General features: G+C 32.5%; 2 protein-coding genes and 3 non-coding genes across 35 annotated transcripts in view; 4 read left to right on the plus strand and 1 right to left on the minus strand.

Annotated features, from left to right (window-relative positions):
- LOC126720773 (serine/arginine-rich splicing factor SR45-like) overlaps window positions 1-15,806 on the plus strand; it is a 185,922-nt gene extending 170,116 nt beyond the window's left edge. For 8 of the 20 annotated variants that reach the window (XR_007653663.1, XR_007653674.1, XR_007653661.1 and 5 more), the window contains one exon: window positions 15,602-15,757. Coding sequence is in view for 2 of the 20 variants with exons in the window: in XM_050423585.1 (XP_050279542.1) it covers window positions 12,574-12,640; window positions 12,740-12,774; window positions 15,432-15,501 (172 nt within the window). In the remaining 18 variants the exon portion in view is untranslated. Of the gene's footprint in view, window positions 1-7,623; window positions 7,853-9,676; window positions 9,736-9,824; window positions 10,571-10,975; window positions 11,214-12,515; window positions 12,641-12,739; window positions 13,748-15,431 lie in introns of those variants that run through there. The other 12 variants (XM_050423585.1, XM_050423584.1, XR_007653656.1 and 9 more) reach the window with 10 other exon arrangements.
- Window positions 1-22,945, minus strand: part of LOC126720769 (receptor-like protein 9DC3) — a 93,701-nt gene that overhangs the window by 61,544 nt on the left and 9,212 nt on the right. For 3 of the 12 annotated variants that reach the window (XR_007653655.1, XR_007653649.1, XR_007653648.1), the window contains one exon: window positions 21,807-22,921. The exons of 7 other annotated variants lie outside the window; for them this stretch is intronic. The gene's annotated coding sequence lies outside the window, so the exon portion shown is untranslated. Of the gene's footprint in view, window positions 1-21,806; window positions 22,922-22,945 lie in introns of those variants that run through there. 2 more of the 12 variants (XR_007653650.1, XR_007653651.1) reach the window with 2 other exon arrangements.
- On the plus strand, window positions 8,631-8,724 carry LOC126724647 (small nucleolar RNA Z223). Its single transcript, XR_007655084.1, has one exon. It is a non-coding gene; the product is annotated as a small nucleolar RNA Z223 (small nucleolar RNA).
- LOC126724653 (small nucleolar RNA Z278) lies at window positions 9,048-9,169 on the plus strand. The gene has a single exon (XR_007655089.1). It is a non-coding gene; the product is annotated as a small nucleolar RNA Z278 (small nucleolar RNA).
- On the plus strand, window positions 9,315-9,417 carry LOC126724604 (small nucleolar RNA snoR97). The gene has a single exon (XR_007655047.1). It is a non-coding gene; the product is annotated as a small nucleolar RNA snoR97 (small nucleolar RNA).

Genomic DNA, 22,945 nt, shown 5'->3' on the forward strand with positions numbered 1-22,945 from the left:
TTATTTTATAGTATTTATATTATTTACATTTAAAAAAATGTAACATGTAAAAACTGAAGTTGACCCCCCAAATTTTGAGTCATTTCAATGTTGCTCTTAAAAGAAAGAGAAATTATATTAAAATCATATAATTTAAGAGGTTTAACAAATTAAACTATATAAAAAATGATAAATTTTTGTACATGTCTAATAGAAGAAATACATGACTTTTGTATGCTCATTAAAATTTAGAAGATAATAAATTCTCTTAGTAAATTAATTTTTATATATGTGTGTAGAGGTTTGTCTTGATTAACAAATATATTAACATCACAACTTGACCCCTCCAAACCAAAATTTCTGGCTCCACCCCTGCGAATGGTAGTTATACAACTTGTAGTGCCTATAGACTAGTAGTAAGAGCGGCTAGGAATCTGCAACCTAGTTGTTCATCGCAGGACAAAAACCATGCTTTGTGGACTGGTATTTGGAAGCTTCAAGTCCCTCATCGAGTTAAACATTTTCTTTGGCAGGCATCGCATAATGCTTTACCTACCTTGTGTAATCTGTGGAGGCGTACGATGATTTCTTTTTCTACCTGCTCTGGCTGACAAAGTGAAAATGAGGACACAATTCACGCACTATGGTACTGTAGCTCTCTGTTGGTTATATGGAAGGATGATGACATGCTGATGAAGTTGTTTCGGTATAAATTTCATGGTTTTGATGCTTTGCTGGGTCCACTATTTTCCACGAGGGATCGGATTAATACGGACTTGTTAGCATTGGTTTTCTGGTTGATCTGGCATAATAGGAACTCTGTCAGACTTAAAGAGCAGGGGGTGGAGCTGCATGAGATCAGAGACAAAGCGAAGGACCTGTTCTCGGACTTCCTAGATGCCCAAGTCCCTCAAGCCCGATCTACTATGCCCAGAAATAGTCCAGTGCGTTGGACTCCCCCTATTCGGCCTCTTGAAAAAATTAATTTTGATGCAGCACTTTTCAAGGAATTGGATTCTGCAGGTTTTGGCATTGTGGTCCGAAACTTTTTGGGTTCAGTCAGAGCTGCTTTGTCTCAACGAGTCCCAATCCCTTTATCTGCAGCTACGGTTGAAGCCTTAGCTTGTCGAAGGGCTTTGGAGTTTGCAAAAGAAATTTCTGCACTGGACTGTATCTTCGAAGGTGATGCAGAGGTTCTTATTAAAGCCATTTGTATGGAAGATGTTAGCAACCCCGAGTATGGTCATGTCATTGAGAATATTCTTGTGTTAGTTAGGGACTTTCACTTTAGTTCTTTCAATCATGTTAAAAGATCAGGCAATCAAGTTGCCCATCATCTACCTAGACGTTCTAAGTCCGGCTGTGAGCTACAGGTCTAGTTTGACACCATTCCCGAAGATATAGCTCCTCTAGTTGTTTATGATGCTTTGTAATTCCTTTAGTCTCCTTGAATAAAGTTTTGCCTTCAGGGCGGTTATCTCAAAAAAAAAAAAAATGAGGTCCAAATTTTTTTTAAAATTTTTTTTTAAAAAAAAAACACTATGCAAAATTTTCAATATGGGTTAACGTCTCCCTAAATGTTTTTATTGTTGTTGTTATTGCAGGATAATTATGTCATTTGCTGCATTTCAAAGAAGGAGAATATCTAGAAGAGCAACATCTAAGACATCGTTGGGCAAGAGATGGAGCTTCTCCAATCTAGATTAACTTTTTTTTAATAGAAGGTAACAAAACACTAATTTCACAATATTTCATTTTTATCATTTCTTTATTAGTGCTATTTCATTCTTTGGGTCAATTTCTGAATGATTTACATGCAACATTTTTTTATTGATCTTTTCAAATTATTAGATTAATCATGTTAATATCAATTCTGATGTATTTGTCGTTTGCTTATCTTGAGCATGTATATGACGTTAGTAATTAACACTAATTTCACAGTATTTCATTTTTATTATTTCTTAACTAGTACTATTTCATTTTTCTGTCATTTTTTGAATGAGTGTTTCTTACAACTTTTTTTTTTAATGGTTTTTTCAAATTTATTATAGATTAATCATGTTAATATCTTATTATTATGATGTATTTGTTCCTATATATGACCTTTGTTTTATCTTAGGCCATGCCATTTCGAAACATAAATAAAAGAGAGGAGGAGAGGATGAAAGGGATATATATATGTAATACAAGATGAACGACATTTTTTTTTTTTTTTTGAGAAAGACAAGATGAACGATTAACTAACTGTACCTTAGGATCTTTATGACTCTTATTTAGACTCTAGAGTGATACCAGTAAGCTTGTTCAAAAGTTATATTAACTAGACTCAAGTGTATTAGACTATTAGTTGCAAAGTCATTCAATTTTCCTTATACCCTTTTGCTTTTAAAAAAATAATAATAATAATTTCCTGTTGGTATTAGCAGATAGGTAAGAAAATAAAATTCAAAGAAAATAGTAGACAGTTTTTCACACACTAGATATAGTTTGCTTACGTGCTGAAACCAAGTGCTGGTACATGCAAGGATACAAACACTAAAAATGCATGCAAGCCAATACTTGGTTGTCTTAGTTGAACTCTCGCTTTCATATATGATTACACAACCACCGCTCATGTCAAAATATTGGAGCACACATACGCGTTATTGTGTAAAAATATTTCATAACTGCGAGGTGAAAAGTTGTTATTAGTAGAAGATAAAGTAATATTAGTGAGGAACACTCTTGCCTAGTTGCCTTATCTTTTTCACCAATGCGATTTCTCATGCCACCCTATTGTTTTTATAATAAAAGTTGATGTTTTTAGCTAACAATGTTGGATCTAAAGGCTCCACCCCTTGGTTCATGTTATTAGCTATTCAAATCAATACATAACATGTAGCAGCATATAGTACAAAGTTTGATTCCACTGCTTGTTGGATAGAAAATCTTTGTATGTATTCAACATAATTTTAACTCACTAACTTGAGCTTTGAATATTAAGAGATGATATCCTAAGTGGCCACTGTCCGCTAAATCATAGACCAAACAATTTGTGCTAACAGAGTATTGGACAATAGGTAAAGAGATGAACACTTGTTTCATTGGTAGGATATTCCCAGATCTCTAGATAAAACCCTTAAGTCACATTTAAATAAACTATCGATTATTTAAATGTGAGAATAGCACTTTTTAATTTAAGCATAAGTGGTTTTCAGGAACTTTTGCTTGAAAAAAAATATAGAGACTATGAAATAAATAATAATGGTAAATTATATTTTGGCTCTTTTAGTTTTGGGGTTATTAACCATTTGGTCTTTAATTAAAGTTTATTTTCTAATACTTTAGTACTTGAAGTTGTCTTTATTATTAATGTAGACCTTCCAAATAAGTCTAACTGTGATCCCTTAAATATTACATGCAAGCTTAAAAACAACATTAAGTTCCTAAAAACTTCTATATATATATATATATATATATAAAAGTTCATTTAAACTTCATTCATATTAGCACGATAGCAACTTTGAAAAATGTTTTATTTTTTATTTTTGCTTTTATTAAAAACATATTTTGTCCAAGGGGTTAAAATGAACCCCTTGAGTTGGTAATATATACAATATGAGGTACAAAGCACATTTTCCGCTCTTCACTTTGTGCATGCTAGTTTGAAATACACTTCTTTCACTGTCTTCTTTGTACTTGTTTGGAATCTTTCTCTTGGTATGAGCTAGGTTTGAAACCCTGCTTTTTGGTCTACCTCCTCACCAAACCTTTTTCCTGATTGGTCATTCGTTACACTCTTATTTCCTAACTTTGACCCTAGTGTGTGGTTAAATCACCTAACTAGGAAAGACAATCTAGCCATATCGAGAGAACTAGAAGCTCTCGATTAAACAACCTAAGGGAGGTCCTTTCTTGGCTTAGGTGTGAAGATACTTGTGACATTGGTAAAGTGGGTCTATTGAGAAGAAGAGACATTGGATCTTGATCTTTTGCTAAGGTAGGATTGATTTTTTTTTTTTTTTTTTTTAAACTTTTGTCTCCCTACAATAGAAATTTGAACACCTTGACCTTTTTTTTTTTAATTTTTTAATTTTTTTATTTATACCTAGCTGAAATAAGTTTGAATATGATCCTTTTAATAACATCTTGACATTTTTAAACACACACATACAAAAGTAGAAATTTGTTGATCTTAAACCTCAAAAAGAAAAAAAAAAAAAAAGAGACCCATTTAGATCTCACCAAATTTAAAAAGAACATACCTCATAGGATTTGCTAATAAATTTATCATGCAATGACTTCAAAATATAAAACCTCATAAAAGGCAATTGTAAAACTTCATTTATTTGCTTTTCTTTTTTGTAATGTCGATTTATTCAAGTTTTCTTTTGTTTTAACTTTTGTATAATTTATGTTTCTTATTGGACCCACTAAAAAAAATGGACAAAATTTAATTACAAAATTGGTTGTAGCCTAACGCTACAACCTTACTCAATAAAAAACATTACTACATATTTTGAAAATTTAACCGTTAAATTGCGTGTTCTTTATGCTCTTAATACAAATGTCAAATTTTGTGTCAATTAGATATTATTCACTATATGATCTATAAGCTTATGTTTTATGCGTAATTTTAAACTACAAAAACTTGTAATTAAAACAATTTATTGATAACATAGCTATTGATCTTTAATTTTCTATAAATTTTGCAAGTATGGAGGATATAAGCGAAAGATGTAATTCAATGGTGGATTTGTCAAAAATCACCTCCAATCAAAGATATTAAGTAAGGTTGTAACTTTAGGCTATAACTAATTTTGTAACTAAATTTTGTCCCAAAAAAAAAAATCCTAAAATACCACCACCATTGTTGCTTGTACCAAATCTTTGCCTCTATGCCCACATCCAAACCACAAAATTACCACAATAAGTTCCCCTTAAAACACCTATTAACTTCATAAATATTCATTGTTCGAATCATCTAGCTGTCATAAACTACAAATATATTCACCTACTGTGTTAGAGGGACCATACTGGTTTTAATCATAAAGGGTTATATTTTGGAACATCTTCTTTTCAATCTAGACTGAGTTACTGCAATTCAAAGATTGTGCTATATTGAGTTATGTGTTTGGAATTTAGATGCCTTTAGGGAATTACCAAGTTTAAAGGTGAAAAAGTTTTTTATTTTATTTTATTTTTTTAAGTTTAGGGACCAAAAAAAAAACTTTTGGTAAAGTTTAGAGACTAAAATAATATTTTATCCCTTTATTTGCTAATTCAAGTTGATTTCCACCATGTTTCTCCAAAATAATAATGATAATAATATTGATTTCCAGCCCCACACAAATTAAGGATAAACATTATTTTGGCAAATGGTAAAAGACAATAAGGAATAAAATAAGAAAGGATGAAATAGTGAAATTAAAAACAAATCTTAAATATTTCAAATTGTATGCCCCACATTTTACTCAGCTATACATACTAAATTTACAAACTCTTTTCATTCACACAATTATTTATTTTGATTAAAAAAAAAAAAGAATGATAAGTTTTTACTCATGGGTAAAGGAGAAATGTCAATGGTTGAACCATATTAGAACCAATAACAACTTACTAATTAAAATTTGTTATAAATTGTTGTAAAAATATTATAGACATAACAATTTTCTTAAAAAACTATTACACAATGGAATAAAAAAATAAAAAATAAAAAGAGTTAAGTGCAAGCATGAGACTAGTTTATTAGCAATAATATAATATCATGAATATAAAATTTTCACAAACTTTTCACAATTATTATAATTTCGTTTTAGAGGAAATTTGTCATTTAACACCATTTTAAGAATAATTTCGTTAGTTAGCAGGTTTTCAAAATATATTAGTAAACTAGCATCTCGAGTCTTTTAGACTCGAGTTCATTGTAGCAATTTGAGCCTAAGAGACTAGAGTTACTTTCTTGTTCTTTGGCTGAAGCTGCTCTTCACTCTCATACCCATGTTCTTCCTTCTCTTCCTTATTTCTCTATACCCAAATCAACTTCCTTCTCATCCTTCTTTCTTATACCTAAAATCCCATTTCTTAAACACCTACACCCAAACCCAAAAATCAGAAAATACCACACAAAAACAAATACCCGATTGGATCTTCTCCTCTAGTGTCTTCTTCTTCTCCAGATCTTCAATACTCCTACTCAAATCGAATTCAGAGAACTCCCAATGTCTTCTTCTTTCTCCAGCGTTGTCTTCTTCTTCTTCTCCAGAACAAAGGTCCATCGTCTTTTTTCTTCAGAATTGAGATTCTGTTTTGCTCTCTTGGTTTTGCTCTATGGAACTCGAGTCTCTAAGACTTGAATTCTACCACTAAACTCGAGCCTCTAAGGCTTGAAATGCTAGTTTGCTAATAAGTTTTGAAAACTTGTTTACTTACAAATATGTTTCAAGAATTAGGTTATATGACAATTTCCTCATAATTAAAGTAAATATCAACTTACGATGAAATCCAAATCTCTTATTTTAATACAAGAGACATTATAATTAATTTTTTTAATTCAATATACGATAAAGGGGAGATTAAAAATCATTCGCTTAAAAAGATTAAGTGTGCGTTTGGGTGTGAATGAAAAATTAAAATTATTTCACCATTTAGCTTATTTTTGCTACTATTCATGGGCCCCACCGCACTTTTTGGCACTATTTATGGCTCCAATGTACCATTTCAACTAACTTTTACCATTATCTACAGTACTTTCAGCCATAATTTTTCAGTTTCAGTAAAATAAGCAGTATTCAAATACACTCTAAGAAGTAGCAACCAATTGAGAATTTGTAATTGGAACCGTTTATTAGTGCTTTTCGCAACGTTGGTTATTTTTGCCAAACAAGGTTCAAGTTGTGGGTTTTAGATAGTTCTACTGTCAAATTTTTTTATTGTTGAATAAGAAATCCTAAAGTTTAATTTTTGCCTACACCAAAAAAAACCAATTGAAGTCCTCGTCTAATAATAAAAACCATCAGTTTAAAGTTGAATTGTCTAAAAAAAATAAAAAATAAACCTATTAAACCTTACTTTATTTATTTATTTTGGTTTTATCCTTTTCTGTTGGCAACTAACTAGACATCATTTTTAGGAATTAAGGATGCATATAGCTGGTACAAAGGGTGCACCTAAAAATTCAAAAGAATTAAAATATGATACAATCTCATCACATGAAGAAAAAGCGGAAATCTAACATCGTATTGGCATGTCCCTCCATTGTTTTTGGGTTATAAATATCAAATCTAAAAAAAAAAAAAAACCAAAAAACCAAAACAATAAAATGATATATTTGTAGAAATAGAAATTTGGAAGAAAAAAAAAACTTTTAAAAATAGTTCAATTTTTTAGAGAACAAATTATTTTCAATAAATTTTAGAGAAAATAAATTATGGATTATATCATATTAAAAATAATTATATATTCTCACGTATTACGTGTGGGCCCATAGCGAGGTAAATCGCTTGCTCAAGGAATTTTTTCAAAATGCTAGTGCTTGAACTTAAAATAGAGAGCTCCTAATCGAATCCAAAATAGTAACTTTGAAACCAGGTGTCCAACCACTTGGCCAACCCCACTAGATTTCTTATAAAACTTTAAACCTTAACGCCACATGTCCATCAATTCCCCTTTCCCTCTAAATTTTCTCACTTTTCCCTCTAACACTCCCAACTCGCGCCAACTGACAACACGCAACTGCGCGGCAAGACACCCAAAAAAAACAAAAGAGAAAAGCGACTAAAGATCAAGACAATTGAAAAAAAGAATACCTAACTTTCTAAGTGAGACCTGGGAGAGTGAGAGGCTGGGCAGCGGCAGCAGAGCAATAGCAGAAGCAGGAATTCGAACCCCACAGGTCAGTTAATGTGTGAACAATTCAATTGCATATATACAAATTTGGGCTTTGTTTCTTCTTTTCTTTAATGCCAATTCCTGTTGTAATGGGCATCTTGGTGGGGGTAATTATGTAATTTTCCCTTTTTAGTTAAGATGTTATAATGATAGATAAGGCTATTGGTTTTGAGATCCAATCTCTATCTCTCTCTCTTCTTAGTTATTTGTTTTCTGGTTAATTTTTGTTCTCTAGAATTATTGGTTTTCAACTGGAATTGGTATTTTCTTAAAGCATCAATTGTAAATTTTTATTGTTAGTTAAGAGTACAGCTGGTTTTTTTTTTTTTACTAACGAAAGTTGGTATCATCTGGTCCTTTGTCTATGCACTGGTTCTTTTATTGTTTGAATGTAATAGTCAATACATTCTTTTTCTTTTCTTTTGGTTGCTGCTGTATTGGTGGTGCAGAGAGAAATGGACAACTTAGCATGGTTGATCTGTGTAGTTGCTTAAGGCCTAACTGACTGAAAATCTTTGGTTTCTAATATTAAAATACTAGACTCTTTTTTAAAATATTAAAATATAATTTCTGTGTTCTCTGTCACACTATTTTACTAGCACAATGCAGACATATAATATCACCTAGCGGGAAAAAAAAAAGACATATTCATCATTTTGTTTTTTGGATGCTTATATGGTTTACTTGATCATTGTAGGCTGTACTTTGCCAAACTTGGTCTTGGTGTATGTGATTCTCTCAATTACATTTTTCAATTTAGCAAAATGTGAGGGTTGTTGATAAATTGGCAGTGATGATGAAAATTTCAGCTTTAAATGCCAGTTCTGCTTCAGAAAATTCTTGATTGATAGAGCTGTTTTATGATCTGAGCCATTAAATACATAATACACCTTTAAAATATCTTGTTTGAAAACTGTTTCTCAAATTTGTATAACTTCTTGTTTTTTAAATCTATTAACTGAGGCTGTAATTATATGCAAAATTAGTTTTCATTTTATGTCCCTTGTCTTAGTATTTGTGATAGATGTGTTTAGTGTAATATATTGTGATTCCTTTCTTGACCTATGTAACCTTTTTGATATTGATGTTCAATTCTCCATTGTTATTGTGTTTTGGAATTGTGTTTGTTATTTGGGTTTTTACTTCATGTTACAACGTTTAGGTTGCCTTCAAGTTTTGTGTTTCATAAAATATAATCAGCCTATGATGTTTTTCAATCCAACTTGTTTGAGGGGCGTTAGATCCCAAGACCCTGTTTTACAGGGAGAACCTACTTGGTGTATCTGCGTTTTCCTTTGACTGAAACAATGTAAACTGAGGCACTTGTTGAATTACTGTCTCCTTGTTTTCTTATTCAGCATTGTCTCTGAATGTCTAATTTATTGCTTAGAGTTTATGAAATCTACTTCATGGAAACATAGCATTGTCGTTCTGTTTGTAATATTTTGAGTTTTAACTATACTCATACCCTGTTGTGGGTATAGAGTCTGAAAAACTCAGACATTGTGTGTTCTCATCAGCTTCTTCTCCCCATTTACAAGATTGGAGTTAAATAATAGCACTACGTTCCAATTCTCTATTGAACCTAACTGTTATTTACATTAATGCAAAATTTTGGTAAATTAATTTTCCTAAATGGTTTTCTTCAATCATAAAACTGGTAAATGGACTGTTCAATTATTATAGGAGGAATCGGTTTCTGGCCAATTATTCAGTTGTTACTTTTTGATTATTAATACTTTGTGATTCACACTTGTACTTTAAAAAAAAAAAAAAATGTAAAAGGTTTGGTGTTGCTTCTTACATAAGAACATCCTTACAAATGTAGGTGTTCTCGACATTGACAGGGTGCATAGACAAGAATTTATTGTGTGGTTTGAAAAAAGAGTAAGATAGTAATTTATTTTGAAAATGTATGTTTGTTTATATTTTAACTACTACAACTTGAGTTTAACCTTATTTAGGTTTTATTGTAGATCACCAACTTATATAATACAAGGCAAGTTGATGGGCATATGCTTTCATTAGCTCAGGGCCTTGAGAAAATGGCTATTTTTTATCGAGGTTACAATGTTAATGGGTTCAGATTTCATACAAATCAATGTGATGAAAGTAAAAGAACACAAAATAATGGAGTTATGGTGAGAGGGGAGGATCAAATTTTCAATGTGCCTTATTATAGACAACTAACAGACATTGTTGAACTTCAATATACTGAAGGGAACAAAGTTGTGTTGTTTAAATGTGATTGGTGTGATGTATCTCGTGAAGGAATTGGTTATAACTTATAAGAGGGATCGGCACGGAACCATTATTGTGAATACATCACGAAAGTTGAAAACCGTAGAGCCATTTGTATTAGCATGTCAAGCAACTCAAGTTTACTATGTTAATGGAATAAAAGATCCCACATGGAATGTTGTGATTGAAACGAAGCCACGAAACTTTTATGAAATGCCATCAGATGAAGAAGAGCCATACCAAGAAGAATAAAATTTACACTGTAATGCAAATGTGCTGCAAGAAGAAAATGAGGATGATGATATAGATTGGAGGAGTGGTGTTGAGAATATGATAATCGAGTGACTGTTAGGGGTGAGAAGGCAATGCAGCTTTTGGAGAGCAGTTTGAAAGTGAAGGAATATGAGTTGCTGTGAAGGAACTTTAGTGATACTGGATGTTTTGGGTTTGGTATTCAGGAGCACATTGATTTGGGAATCAAGTAAGCTAATATGTCCCTGAAACTTCATTTATGCCTTTTTATCAAGAAATTTGGCTTCCATACGTTTATTGGTGTGTCAACTTGGTGCAAATCCGTTTGATTTTGAAATAGCCTAATGTAAACCTTGATTAATAGTAAATGATCTCTCTCTCTCTCTCTCTCTCTAGTATCATTATTTTACTCTTGCTAAAAACTTGGGGGAAAAAGCATAAAAACATTTTCTTATATCATTGTTTTTGTGGTAACTTTTGTGTTAAAAAAAAAAATTGTTCATTAGAAAAGTAGTGATTCCTTGTATTGTTTTTTGATGCATCATTTTGCTCCAGTTTTAATATTTATTTTCATTTGTTGGTCATCTTATGAGTCTCTAGCCCAACCTAAGATGCATGTTTACTGTTTTTAAAGAGTCCTTGCCTGCCTAGGTGCCAACATTCTGCTTCCAAGGCCATGCTTCCCATCCTATGGTGCTCATGCCTCATCTAACAATCTTGAAGTCCGTTATTTTGATCTGATTCCAGAAAAGGGTTGGGAGGTTGACATTGAAAGCATAGAAGCTCTTGCTGATGAGAATACTGTTGCGATGGTTATCATAAACCCTGGCAATCCTTGTGGAAGTGTCTATACACACCAACATTTAAAGAAGGTAGGTTAAACCATTAATGTACTTAACTAGGCAACATTAAGTCTTAACTTCAACTCCAATCCTAATCCACAACTTTACCTCCTTAGCCAAGGTGTTCTCAGGGGACGAGTAAAATCTTGACCTTTAATATATCAACTACAATTGACTCAAAAAATAGCATTCAAAATTTACCTCCTTACCTGATTTCTTTATCATTTGAGCCAATGTCTATTTGGAAGTAGAGTCAAATTTGTTTTGAGAATATCAAAATGTCTATAAGTTCATAATAAGAATGACTTAAAGCTTTTAGTGGCGAAACAACGATTAAATTTTAGTTTATTTTGCTAGACTCTCATATGATCTTGTTACTTACATGTAACACAATGGTGGATTTAATGGTTTAGAAACATTTCTGCAATAAGCGTGAGTTTTCATATGATCTTTTTTTGCTCGCTCATGTTCTCGATTAGCTTCTCCATGGAGGTAACTTTTCTAAATTGTTTCCAATCCTAAGCATGATTGATCTGGTTTCCTAGTTGTCTGAATTGTGTCAGCTCTCTTTTATTTGCTTTATATATATGTTGGATTTATTTCAGTAGGATGGGGATAAGGTTTATGATTTTTTTTTAATATGGGTCTCAAAGTTGCAGAGCTCTGATGTTACTTGTAGAATTGCTTCATTTGTGTGTATGCCAGCAAATTTCTTTGTATGCGTACATGAGAAGTAGTGGGGATTTGCATGTGGTTGATACCTAGATGGGTGGTGGACTTGTGGGTTGTAGCGGAGGACATTTTGGTAGAAATTGTAGTAGTGCCCATATGAAATGCTGTTTAATATGGGTTGTGAGAGGTGCCTTGTAAACATTGCTGTTCATTGTCGGTTGAAGTAATTTCTTTTAGCCCTTTATGTGGCTTGGGTGACAGATAGAAGGTATTGGATGTGTACAGGTTTTAACATAGCCATAAAATGTTTGGATCATCATTATCTTGTTTGACAGTACTGGTATTTCCAAGGGCAAGACTCTACGACTCCACCTGTCTTCAATTTAGTGTTGTTTATAAGTTCTATCATGCCCATTGTTCTTATGATGTCACCTTGATTTTTTCAACTTACATAAATACTATGTTGGTTCTGAACTCGAGTTGCAATATTATGTTGGCTTCAATTTCATTCCGCCCCCTCTTTTTTTTTTTTTTTTTTTTTTTTTTTTTTTTTTTTTTTTTTTTTTTTTTTTTTTTTTTTTCCAAATTTGTAATAGGCTCAGTATGTTTTGACTTTTGCAAAATGCTATTTCCCTTTGTTAATTTGATTTGTGTTGTTAGTTTGTATTACTTTTTAGCTTAAGCATGCCGTTCTCTGTGGGGGTGTTGTTTACAATAGAGGTCGAGCCCTAGTGGGAAGACGTGGGCGGTCATCATCCTACTCTGGATCACCTAGTCCACGCAAGGTTTATGTCTATTATTTTTTGTTTCGAAAGAGAATTCTTCCTACTAGATACCTTATTCTTTGTTTCAAGGTTTGTGCTTATTCTTTCTAATTATAACAGTTACCTCGGAGATCAAGGAGTTGTAGCCTGAGAAGGTAATTTCTATCTGTGAATGGTTTCACTTTTATTTGTCTAAATACATTTTATTTCTCTTCTAATGGAGTTTTAGCTCGGATGGCTCTTCCTTTGCCCCTGGGATGGAGGGTGAGATCATAGATTCAAAACTCACCTGGCATTTGTCTAACTTCGCAATGAAGAAAAATAAATTTACTACTCACTTTTATGGGCAGAGAGGAGGATATGGGGTTTGTGGTAATAACATAATTTTATATATTTGGCTGCTCTCCTGTCCTCTCCTCTCCCCCCATCTCTCTTTATCCAAAAATGGGATTTCAACACGATGAATTTCATTCTTCTGCGCAAGGTATATGAGCTTGCAAGATGACCTTCCTTCAATTTTCACTTGATGAGTCCAAGATGAAAATGTCTTTGTTGTGTCCCCCACCCCCATATCAAATTAGCATTTTCAATAACATCTAGTTTAAGTTCATATCAATATTTATACTCCAGAACTATTGGAAATTAAACTCCAAACTATTAAATGCTTGTTCCCTTGTGAATTTTGATTTCCAAATGGGACTCTCAATGTGATATGGAGAAGGTAAAATATTTTGGTGGTTGCACTTGGGGAAAATATTTAAGTGGGAGTTTTTTCAAGTATATAACATTAAGTTGGGAAATAGAATTCAAAGAAATGGATATCACTGGAGAAAAGGAGCTCAATGGAAATTTCCTACTACCAAAGAGGTAGTTTTAAATTCTGTAAAATACACATGAGGGAGCAAGCTGTTGCTTTCCATGAGGAGATGGAAGTTGAGTTGGCATTTAAGTTTCAAAAATGGATTAGAGGATATTTTAGGCAATCAGGCTGGCTTTAGATTTGGTTTGTACTTTGTAGTTCAATAAATAAGCACTGATGATGATGATAATAACATGAACAGGCTACAACTTGGGAAACTTCAGGTTGGTTAATTCATGGTTTACTGCTACTGCAGTGTTATGTTGTCATCATCTTGGTTTGAGTCGACTTAACTGGCATTTTCATTATGTAACCTTCACTGCTAAATCATAATATCTGTTCTACCATTTCTTGTGGACTGCATAACTTGCATGATTCCAGAGTGCTTCACTAGACTGTTTGGAATTTTGTGGATATATCATAGGGTATTGATTCCCTTGGTCTCACTTTATTGGCAAAGCTATGTGTATTATTTATCCAAAATAAAAATCATAAATCTCTATACATTTGTAGTTTCTCTTCTTGCTGTTGATGTCATGCGTTTTTTATAATACTGCATTTTATTCTTCGAGGAGACATTTCTTAATTTTTATGCAAATATCAAATCATTTCATTTAGAGCATCAGAGGTTGTCCTGCCATAATATTTCAAATCTTTAATGCAGCGAGCCATTTTTTATATCTTCATGTGAAATCATTGTGTGTTGTGGTAATGCTTGATTTGTGATGACTCTCAAACCAAATAGTGTATGTCTGCCAGTAAAAGCAAGTTAAAAAAAAATGGAACGATTTTATTGTCCAATTTTCCACAAAAAAAGATTATTGCTGGTGTGTTTATCTTATTTTACTTGATTATAACCCCTTTAGAGATAGCCAACAAAATCCTTAGGTGGCATCATTTTGGGTGATTATGCCACATGAACAGAATTAACAAGTATCCTAACTAGGCAACCACTGCCATGTAGTTGAGGTTATAGTTTGTTGCAGCTAAATAATTTGAGATTTTAGCCTTTTCTCCTTTTTGACATTTTATGTCAATACGTGTTTCTTAAGAAGCAAAGTACATAAACTTAAGGTGGCACTGGTGTAGTCAAAAGTCACATGAATAAAAATATTGAATTTCCTCTAACCAGACTCAGTGGGATATTGTTGAACCCTGGTAGGAAAAAATGTAGTAAATGTGAGCTAAATCTATACTAATATAGAAAACCAACTGCATTCGGTGTGAAAAGGGTTTTTTTTTTTTTTTTTTTGGGTGTGAAGATGTTTTCCCTTTTCCATTATCCCCAAATTAATGGAAGATAGTAGAAATTTGTTTCATCTCAACTTTTGAGGATATAGTTGTATAGACAATAATTTGGATTTGGATTTTTATTATTTCAAGTTATTTATATCTCCCACTTTCCAAGATTTTCTTGGCAGTGGGATCTTGTTAGGACCAAAAATTATGGAGAAGGGAATTAGCAACTCAAATAAATTTAATAAAGAAATTTTGTGATTCATGGTACTCACACATGGTGCATGCCAAACATCTAGTTAATAGACTAACAATTTCCTAACTAGGTTCTCTCCTCTATTGACTTTGCCTGAAGTGTAAACTTGATACCTTTAACACATATCATATTAGGTTCCTTGTTGATATATATATATATATATATATATATTGTAGTTCTTGGTCTGTGAAGATATGTTGTTAGGTGCTCTGTTTTATTTTCCCATTGAGGTCAAATCTAAACCAGTGCTTAAGAGATAGCTGTCCATATACTGATAAGGGATGTATGGATTCTCGAGAAGAGAGGAGTCATGGTAGTCCCCCCTGGACTGCCCAGATCCCACGATTGAATAGAAAGTTGGATCTATATATATAGTTTTAGTACTTGTGTTTGCAGCTTTAAATGTTTCATGCTTTCATTTATATTTGGGTTTGTTATGATGGAAGCTTGCTTTTGTGTAGGCCCATTAAAGGAAAAAGCTGTAGCAACAGCAGCCGCAGTAGTTCGCCACTGCTGCCTCGTAATGTATGATGTAATGTCGAGGTGGTATTGACTGAGAACAAGATATTGTGGCTGTAATATGCTCTCTAATGGTGGCATTTAGGTTTGTCTCAGTTACGGTGACCATTAGGTTTGTCTCATTTATGTTGGAGGCGCTGTTAAGCACTGGTTATTTGCTGTTTATTTTTCCAAAAATTATTAAGCTAAACATTCTGATGGAAGAAACAATATGCAAAAGCTGTATTCTTGCTTTTATGAATGCCACATGTACAGTTTGTATGATTAATATTGTTATTAAGTGTGCGGAAACATGCAGATCCTTTATTCAAACATGAGCTGATGATCTTTGACTGCCCATTCTCTCTATAGCTGTTCGAAGAATCAAAAATCATACTGGAGCTTGTCCCAGACAAGGGCCAGTTTCTTGTATGACTTGTTTAATTAGTTGATTGTTCATCCACACGGGTTTTTTAACAAGAGAAAATATAGTGTCTCAAGTAGTTGATTGGTGTTGCTATTGGACGTTCAAAATATAAGGTGATGTTGGTTCAATCCAGTTCAACCATCTAGTTTATAGGTTTTCTTAAAAACCCTTGGGTTTCAATGGTTTAGTTGGGTTAGTTGCATTCCTGGTATTTTCAACTCCATTGGTCATATCCATTGGTATGGCCTAGGTTGTTAAAATGGGATCTAACGTAAGATAAATGGAAGGGATCAAGAATGTAGGATCAAATCAAAAATAATTTCTTACTTCTTGTTGAAGAATAATAAAAAAAGGACATTAATAGAGACTCTGTATGTTGAGTAAATCATTAGAATTAAGAAATTATCCATGAAAAAAAAAAAGTTTTAGTTTAATAGTGTAATTATACCTATATAAGTGCGTCTATAACAAATTCTTCATTTAAGAATTGCTATATATAAAAAATAAAGTCCATTTGTGCATTGGAGATTTTATTATTTTATTATTTTTGGAGAAGAAAGGCAAGTTGAAGTTTATGGAAAAGATTTGGCTCCAACCAGGAATATGACGCTTTTTGTCATTTGGTTGGTTGAGTTAAGTGAATCATGTGCAATACACATGATGATATGGATTAATGTCATCTTTTTATTGATGATTGGTGCCCAAGACACCAAATATGTTTGAAGCCAAATTTGTTCAAATTTTATTAAGACAACGAGATTAGATATAGAAAGAAAGATCTGGAGAGAACTTTTTCATCCAGACAAGCTGATCATTGCCTTCCTTAGCTCTTCCTGCTAAAGCATGTGTGGCCTTTGCGTTGTACATTATACAAACGAGAGTGGTAAAACCTTGTACAAAGACTTATTTTACCGATGATTATGTTGCCACATGGAGTAGAACATATTGGCAGTTTTCTTAATTTCATGACTTTTAACATCTGAATCGCCTTCAAACTCCATAGGATCAACACCAATCTCCATAGCAAAAATAACCGCTCATTTTGCAGCATTACCCCATTGGTAAATAAAGTCTTAATCGCTATTTTAGTGCCTACTAGCAGCTACCCAATAAAATCCTTGAGCCAAACAAAAATGGCTAGGACAGCAAATAATATATATATATATAAAAAAAAAAAAAAAAAAAAAAAAAAAAAAAAAAAAAAAACCAATTGTATGCCCGCCTATTCTTTTACTTTAGTTACCGTTCTCCTTTGAACAAAGCAAAGCTTCAGTGCTGTAATGCAGTGACATAAAAACTGCTGTAATGCAGTGACATAAAAGGTGAAAAACAAGGAGGTGTTAGTGTTGCCAAATTTCCCAATACCTATTCAAGTTGTGTTGACTAAAAGCAATCCAGGGTGAAACGAAAAAGTGAGCTCCTTTCTCTGGTTATGATGCCGAAATCTATATGCTACAAAAAAATAAAATAAAAGACAAATTTTAGTTACAAAATTGGTTGTAGCCTAAGGTTACAACATTACTCAATTAAATAAACAATATTGTATATTTTGAAAATGACAAAGTTTAGCTACAAAATTGGTTGTAGCCTAAGGCTATAACTTCCTTTAATAAAATTAACATTATTACATATTTTGAAAATCTAACTACTGAATTACATGTTCTTTATGCTTTTAATACACATGTTAAATTATGTATTAATCAGATGTTATTTACTATATATCTATAAGCTTATATTTTATATATAATTATAAATTACAAAAACTTGCAATTTAAACAATTTATTGATGACATAGCTATTGATCTTTAATTTTCTAGAAATTTTGCAAGCATGAAAAATATAAGAAGAAAATGTAATCCAATGGTGGATTTGTTAAAATTCTTGAATAAAGTTGTAACCTTAGGCTACAACCTATTTTGTAGCTAAACTGTCATTTTAAAAATCTAACCGTTGAATTGCTTCTTATTTACGCTAATACACATATCAAATTTTGTGTCAATCATATATTATTTACTATATGATCTATAAGTTTATATATTATCAATAATTTTAAATTACAAAAACTTGCAATTTAAATAATTTATTGATGACATAGCTTTTGATTTTTAATTTTCTAGAAATTTTGCAAACGTGAAGGATATAAGAAGAAAATGTAATCTAATGGTGAATTTGTCAAAATGCACTTCAAATAAAAAAATATTGAATAAGGTTGTAGTTTAAGGCTACAACCAATTTTATAGCTAAATTTTGTCCCAAAATCTTGCTATGAGAAAAATTGAACATTTTGATTAGCGAGGAGGCTCGGTTGATGCTTTGCAAAATATTAGTCAAAGAATTTTCATTTTAGACTTTAGATTCAATCTTTTAGAAGAAAGGATTGGTTTGGGATCATAGGATCTTGTGATTTTATCGATCCCAAGCCATCCTACAAGCAATTCTAAGTTTTATACCATTCTAATTCGATCCTAACCGTTTTGAGGAAGTAGGATAGTTCAATTCAAAATTTTAACAATCTTGGATATGAATGGCTACTGGTATGGTCCAATTCCAATAAAGTAGTTGGTTTTGAATTCTGATGAATATGTTCACCTTTGAGCCAATTTTTTTCTGCCTCTAGCATAATTGGTCATGTCAGATAGGAAGTTCCATATTTCATTTTCTTGCTTGCTATGTAGACTTTGACCAAGTTCGCTGCTTTTGATTAGTATCTTTTTTTTTTTTTTTAAATTTATTATTATTATTTTTTACATTGAATACGTGTAAACTGATTCACGTTAGATTCAAATTAGATATTAAGTTGGGTTTGACACATCAAACTTGTTTAATTGAATGTCAATTTTACCAATTTATCCATAATTTTTAATTATATTTTAATTATTGATGACTTTTTTGGTATCTAGTTATATATTTATATACACTAGTAAGTTGTTCGTGCTATGCACGGATAATACTGTAATGTTTTATATAAGATGGTTTTGGAAAATGTTGTACATATATCATAGTATAATTGTCATAAAACTTTGTTAGTAATGAGTTCATCATAAGAAGTAACTATTATAAATTGTACACATTTTAAGCTACAAAATGATGAAATAAAGTTGAAAAAAATAAACCCTTAATGAACCAAACGTTAAAATCCTCTATCCATACGTTATTGAAATTCATAGAAAAGAAAGCACACAACATATAGATCATTATACAGTCACCATTAAACCAAAACTATAAAATAATAATAATAAAAAATAATAAAAATAAACCGTTTAACCAAAACTCAATTTACTATAGGAAAAAAGTCAGTTTGTATTTCTTTATTGAAATATCAAGAGACTCACTCGAGAAAGAAGCTTGGAGTCTAAAGAATGCTGATTGAATAGTTGTGTTGTTTTTCTCTATAAATTCAATTGCCATTGACTAAATCCCCTTCAACCAAGACGATACCTGCTTGAACCCTATAATTTGAATTTAAGTTGTACAGTAGGTTTAGTTTTTGTTTATTTTGAAAAGACCGATCTACTCAAGCCATATGCTAAGATTAAACAAACTTGAAAAGGACATTGACAATGAAACTTTTACACTAAAATAAACAAATATCAACTTCTCATTTCTAGACTTCTGGCATCTTTTGGAAATCGATAAATAGAATAACACAACCTATAAAAGAAAATAGCAAAACAAAGAATCTCATAATCTTAACCCTACTGATTGTAAGTGAAGAACTTACTTTTTGAAAGTAGCAAAAGATAGCTTGAACTCATACATATTATGGCCACTTAATGTGCAATGGACAGCCACTACTAGCTACAACAAAAGATTACAAGAGCAATAGGTTTCTTCTATTGGCTAGGTTTTTTAAAAAATTGTGAGCATGGAAACAAAATTTGAGAATAGCAATAGTTTCAGAAATTTAACTATCGAAGGGGTTTTTTTTAGAGAAAGAAAGAGAATGGAGACGTAAATTCGAAGTTGAGAGGGGAAGGCAAAGCATGAGAGAGAGGTTGGGGATTCAAAGGTTTAGGAAATACTACATTAATAATTATAGTAGAATGTTGATAAGGTACATTATGTGCAAACAAAAAGGCAAAACTTTTTTTTTTTTTTTTTTTTATACAAGATAGAATTTCTACTTTAGCCTAATTTAAACGTATATGTGTGTGAAGCTCCCTCTTATAGACTTGAATCTAGGCCCTTGCCCCCCCCCCTCCCAACACCCCACAATCATTTATACTTGTGGAGTGACCACCGCACCAAGGGTGCGTGGTGGTAACAGAAAGGCAAAACTAAAACATCATTTTGGAGGCAATTTGTGATTAATGCATCTACACAATTACAAAGGCAGAAACTTTTTTAAATAACCAATGAAAAAACTTGCCTTACCAAAAAAAAACAAAAAAAAAAATTAATAGAGGAGGGAGACTTTGCTTATGAGATGTAAGTATGTAAGTATATCACCATAAAATAATAATGGTTCCCATAGAATAAAATAAAATAATAATGATCATAGTAAATAAAGGATATGGATTTGTGTAATTGAGGCACCAGAAATGCTAAAAGACTATCTATCTCGATCTCATTAGTTATTAGTCCCTTTAAATAAATAAAAATTGAAACAGCTGGTATACTAAAATACATGAAGAAGAGTGAGAGTCGTGGTGTAAATGTAGGCAATTAATGGGAGAGTTTGATGATTGTAGAGTTTGAGAATTGTTAATAGGTTATCCGTGCTAGCTAGGTAAACATGTAAACTTGACTACATGACTTATTTATTAAATAGGTTATGTCGGGTCATACCGATCCTAATACAATTTTATTAAATGGGTTATGTAAATCGTATCGTGTCAACTTGTTTAATAAACATGTCATGTTAGGATTGAGAAATCGTGACTCGATTAATAAACATGTTGTGTTTGTGTAGATTTATATGGTTGGATACTTATGAGTTAACATGACATGAACACGACATGAGAACACAAATGATCATCCCTAGAATTGAATGTTATTTTCTTTTGATTGTTTAAGGAGCTTGCAGACAAGTGGCTTCAATGCCTTGAGATTTTTTTTTTTTTTTTTGAGAAACAAACACACCCACAAGGGAGAGGGAAATTGGGTCTAAAATAAAGGCACATCACAAACTTCAATTAAAAGTCATGATAACTGGCTTCTATAATGCTCTCTTATAATATGTCTTGGGATGGGGCTTATAATATATGTATATTGTATAGTGTATACTCATTGTGGTTTTCTTTTGTTTTAAATCTAAAGATTTCTAATAGTGGGAAGAGAGAAAAGCTCCCAAGTACCAGTGTTCTTAGTTAAAGTTTGTTAAGTGTGTAGAGCCATTCGGTCTTTTAGAGAGGGAGAAGAGAGTGACAAAAGGCATCCAATGTTAAAGAAACTAGATGGAAACAACAGAGAAGAAAACAATCTCAATGTAATTTTTTGATGTAGGCATATTTCTTCAAAGTCATGCTCCATAGAAGTTGAACCCAAATGAAACCCATCATTTACAAAGAATAAGACAAAATGCATATCTGGCCTTCACAATGCTAAGTCGGTACATTTGTTGTATCCATTGGAAGCATCACTTGTTTTTCTCCTCAAGAAAATAGAAGGAAGTCTATAGGCAACGAACACTAAGGTCTAAGGGCTTCAGTCTATGATAATTACTAGTGCTAAAGCTATGCCACCATAGCCTAGTGAACATTGATAAAAAATTTTAATTGGCATTTATTGAACAGTCATTTATGCAAAATAAAAAAAGATAAATGTATTCAGTATGTCTTGTGTTATTGGATTATGAGCTATATATAGTTCATGGTTCTGTAAATTTAGTTGTAGCAAGCTTGAAGCCCCCCACTTCGATTGTAAGAATGAACAAGTTGGGGGCAAAAAAAATGTTTTGGTCCCCTGTATAAGTAGAATTAATGTGATATGCTTCCATTTATGCTTCCATTTTTTCCTTGGAAAACCAAACAAGTAGCATGTTGAAACATTCAAACCCAGTACATCATTGTTCAACCGTTCAAACAAAAATAATGGGGCCTCTTCTATCCAAGTTACATAATTTTCAATATTATGTGCACATCTTGCCAAAATAAGTATCTAGTATAACGAACTTCCCATTGCTGAACATGTTAACGTTGCAGATGAAATTTAGCTTCCTTCACAACGTTAGCCCACCAAAACTCACAGTTTCCGTGTTCCTGAAGTTTTGCTATAATCCCCCACTAAAACTTGTCCCCTCTGTATGCCAACATCACGAGCAAACCGAATGGTTTGGACTGCAGCCTCAAGTTCTGCTACAAAGCTCTCCATAACTGGTCTTCCTTTTCAGCTCATTACTGCAATGAGCAATCCTTGTTCATTCCGGATTATGACTCCCGCTCCTGTTACTATGTAAATCCTCAAAAACTGCACCATCAAAATATTCCTTGTACATAGGTTTACAGGGAGGATTCCAATGCAATGTGAGATTAATACGTTGGCCTGTTACAGCTTGAGTTGTTGAACTACCTGAGTTGCAGACTGCTTGAAATTCCTGCCAAAATTCTATAGCCTCACCTGCTATGACACTTGGCTGTTTTGTAGACTGCTCAAAGACCCACTTATTCCTTGCCTTCCAAATCATCCAGGACAGTATCAGGAATTGCTCCACAGTGTTGTCACAGCCCTCCTCCAATACAGGCCAAAATATTCTAACGAAGTCTAGGAATTCAAGCTCTAATTACCTCTTTTCTGCAGCACCAAATTCTTTGTGCCTCTTCACAATTCCATAATACATGCATCATGTCATCCTCATTCAATTTGCAGCTTGGACATCATGGCTGCGTTAGAACCCTTCTGTTCACTAGATTGGCACATGCAGGTAGAATGTTATGACATGCTCTCCATGCAAACATCTTAACTTTATTAGAGACCTTTGCCTTCCAAATTAAGCACCAAACCATCTCCACTGCAATTTTACTGGAGCTTCCAATTCCTATTGGGCACATCCCGTCTTGTACATTTTATTTATTTTTTCATACCAAACTAGAAATTCAGTAGTCACCCCCG

Source organism: Quercus robur, chromosome 4 (assembly GCF_932294415.1).
Source record: "Quercus robur chromosome 4, dhQueRobu3.1, whole genome shotgun sequence".
In the NCBI taxonomy this organism is placed as follows: Eukaryota; Viridiplantae; Streptophyta; class Magnoliopsida; order Fagales; family Fagaceae; genus Quercus; species Quercus robur.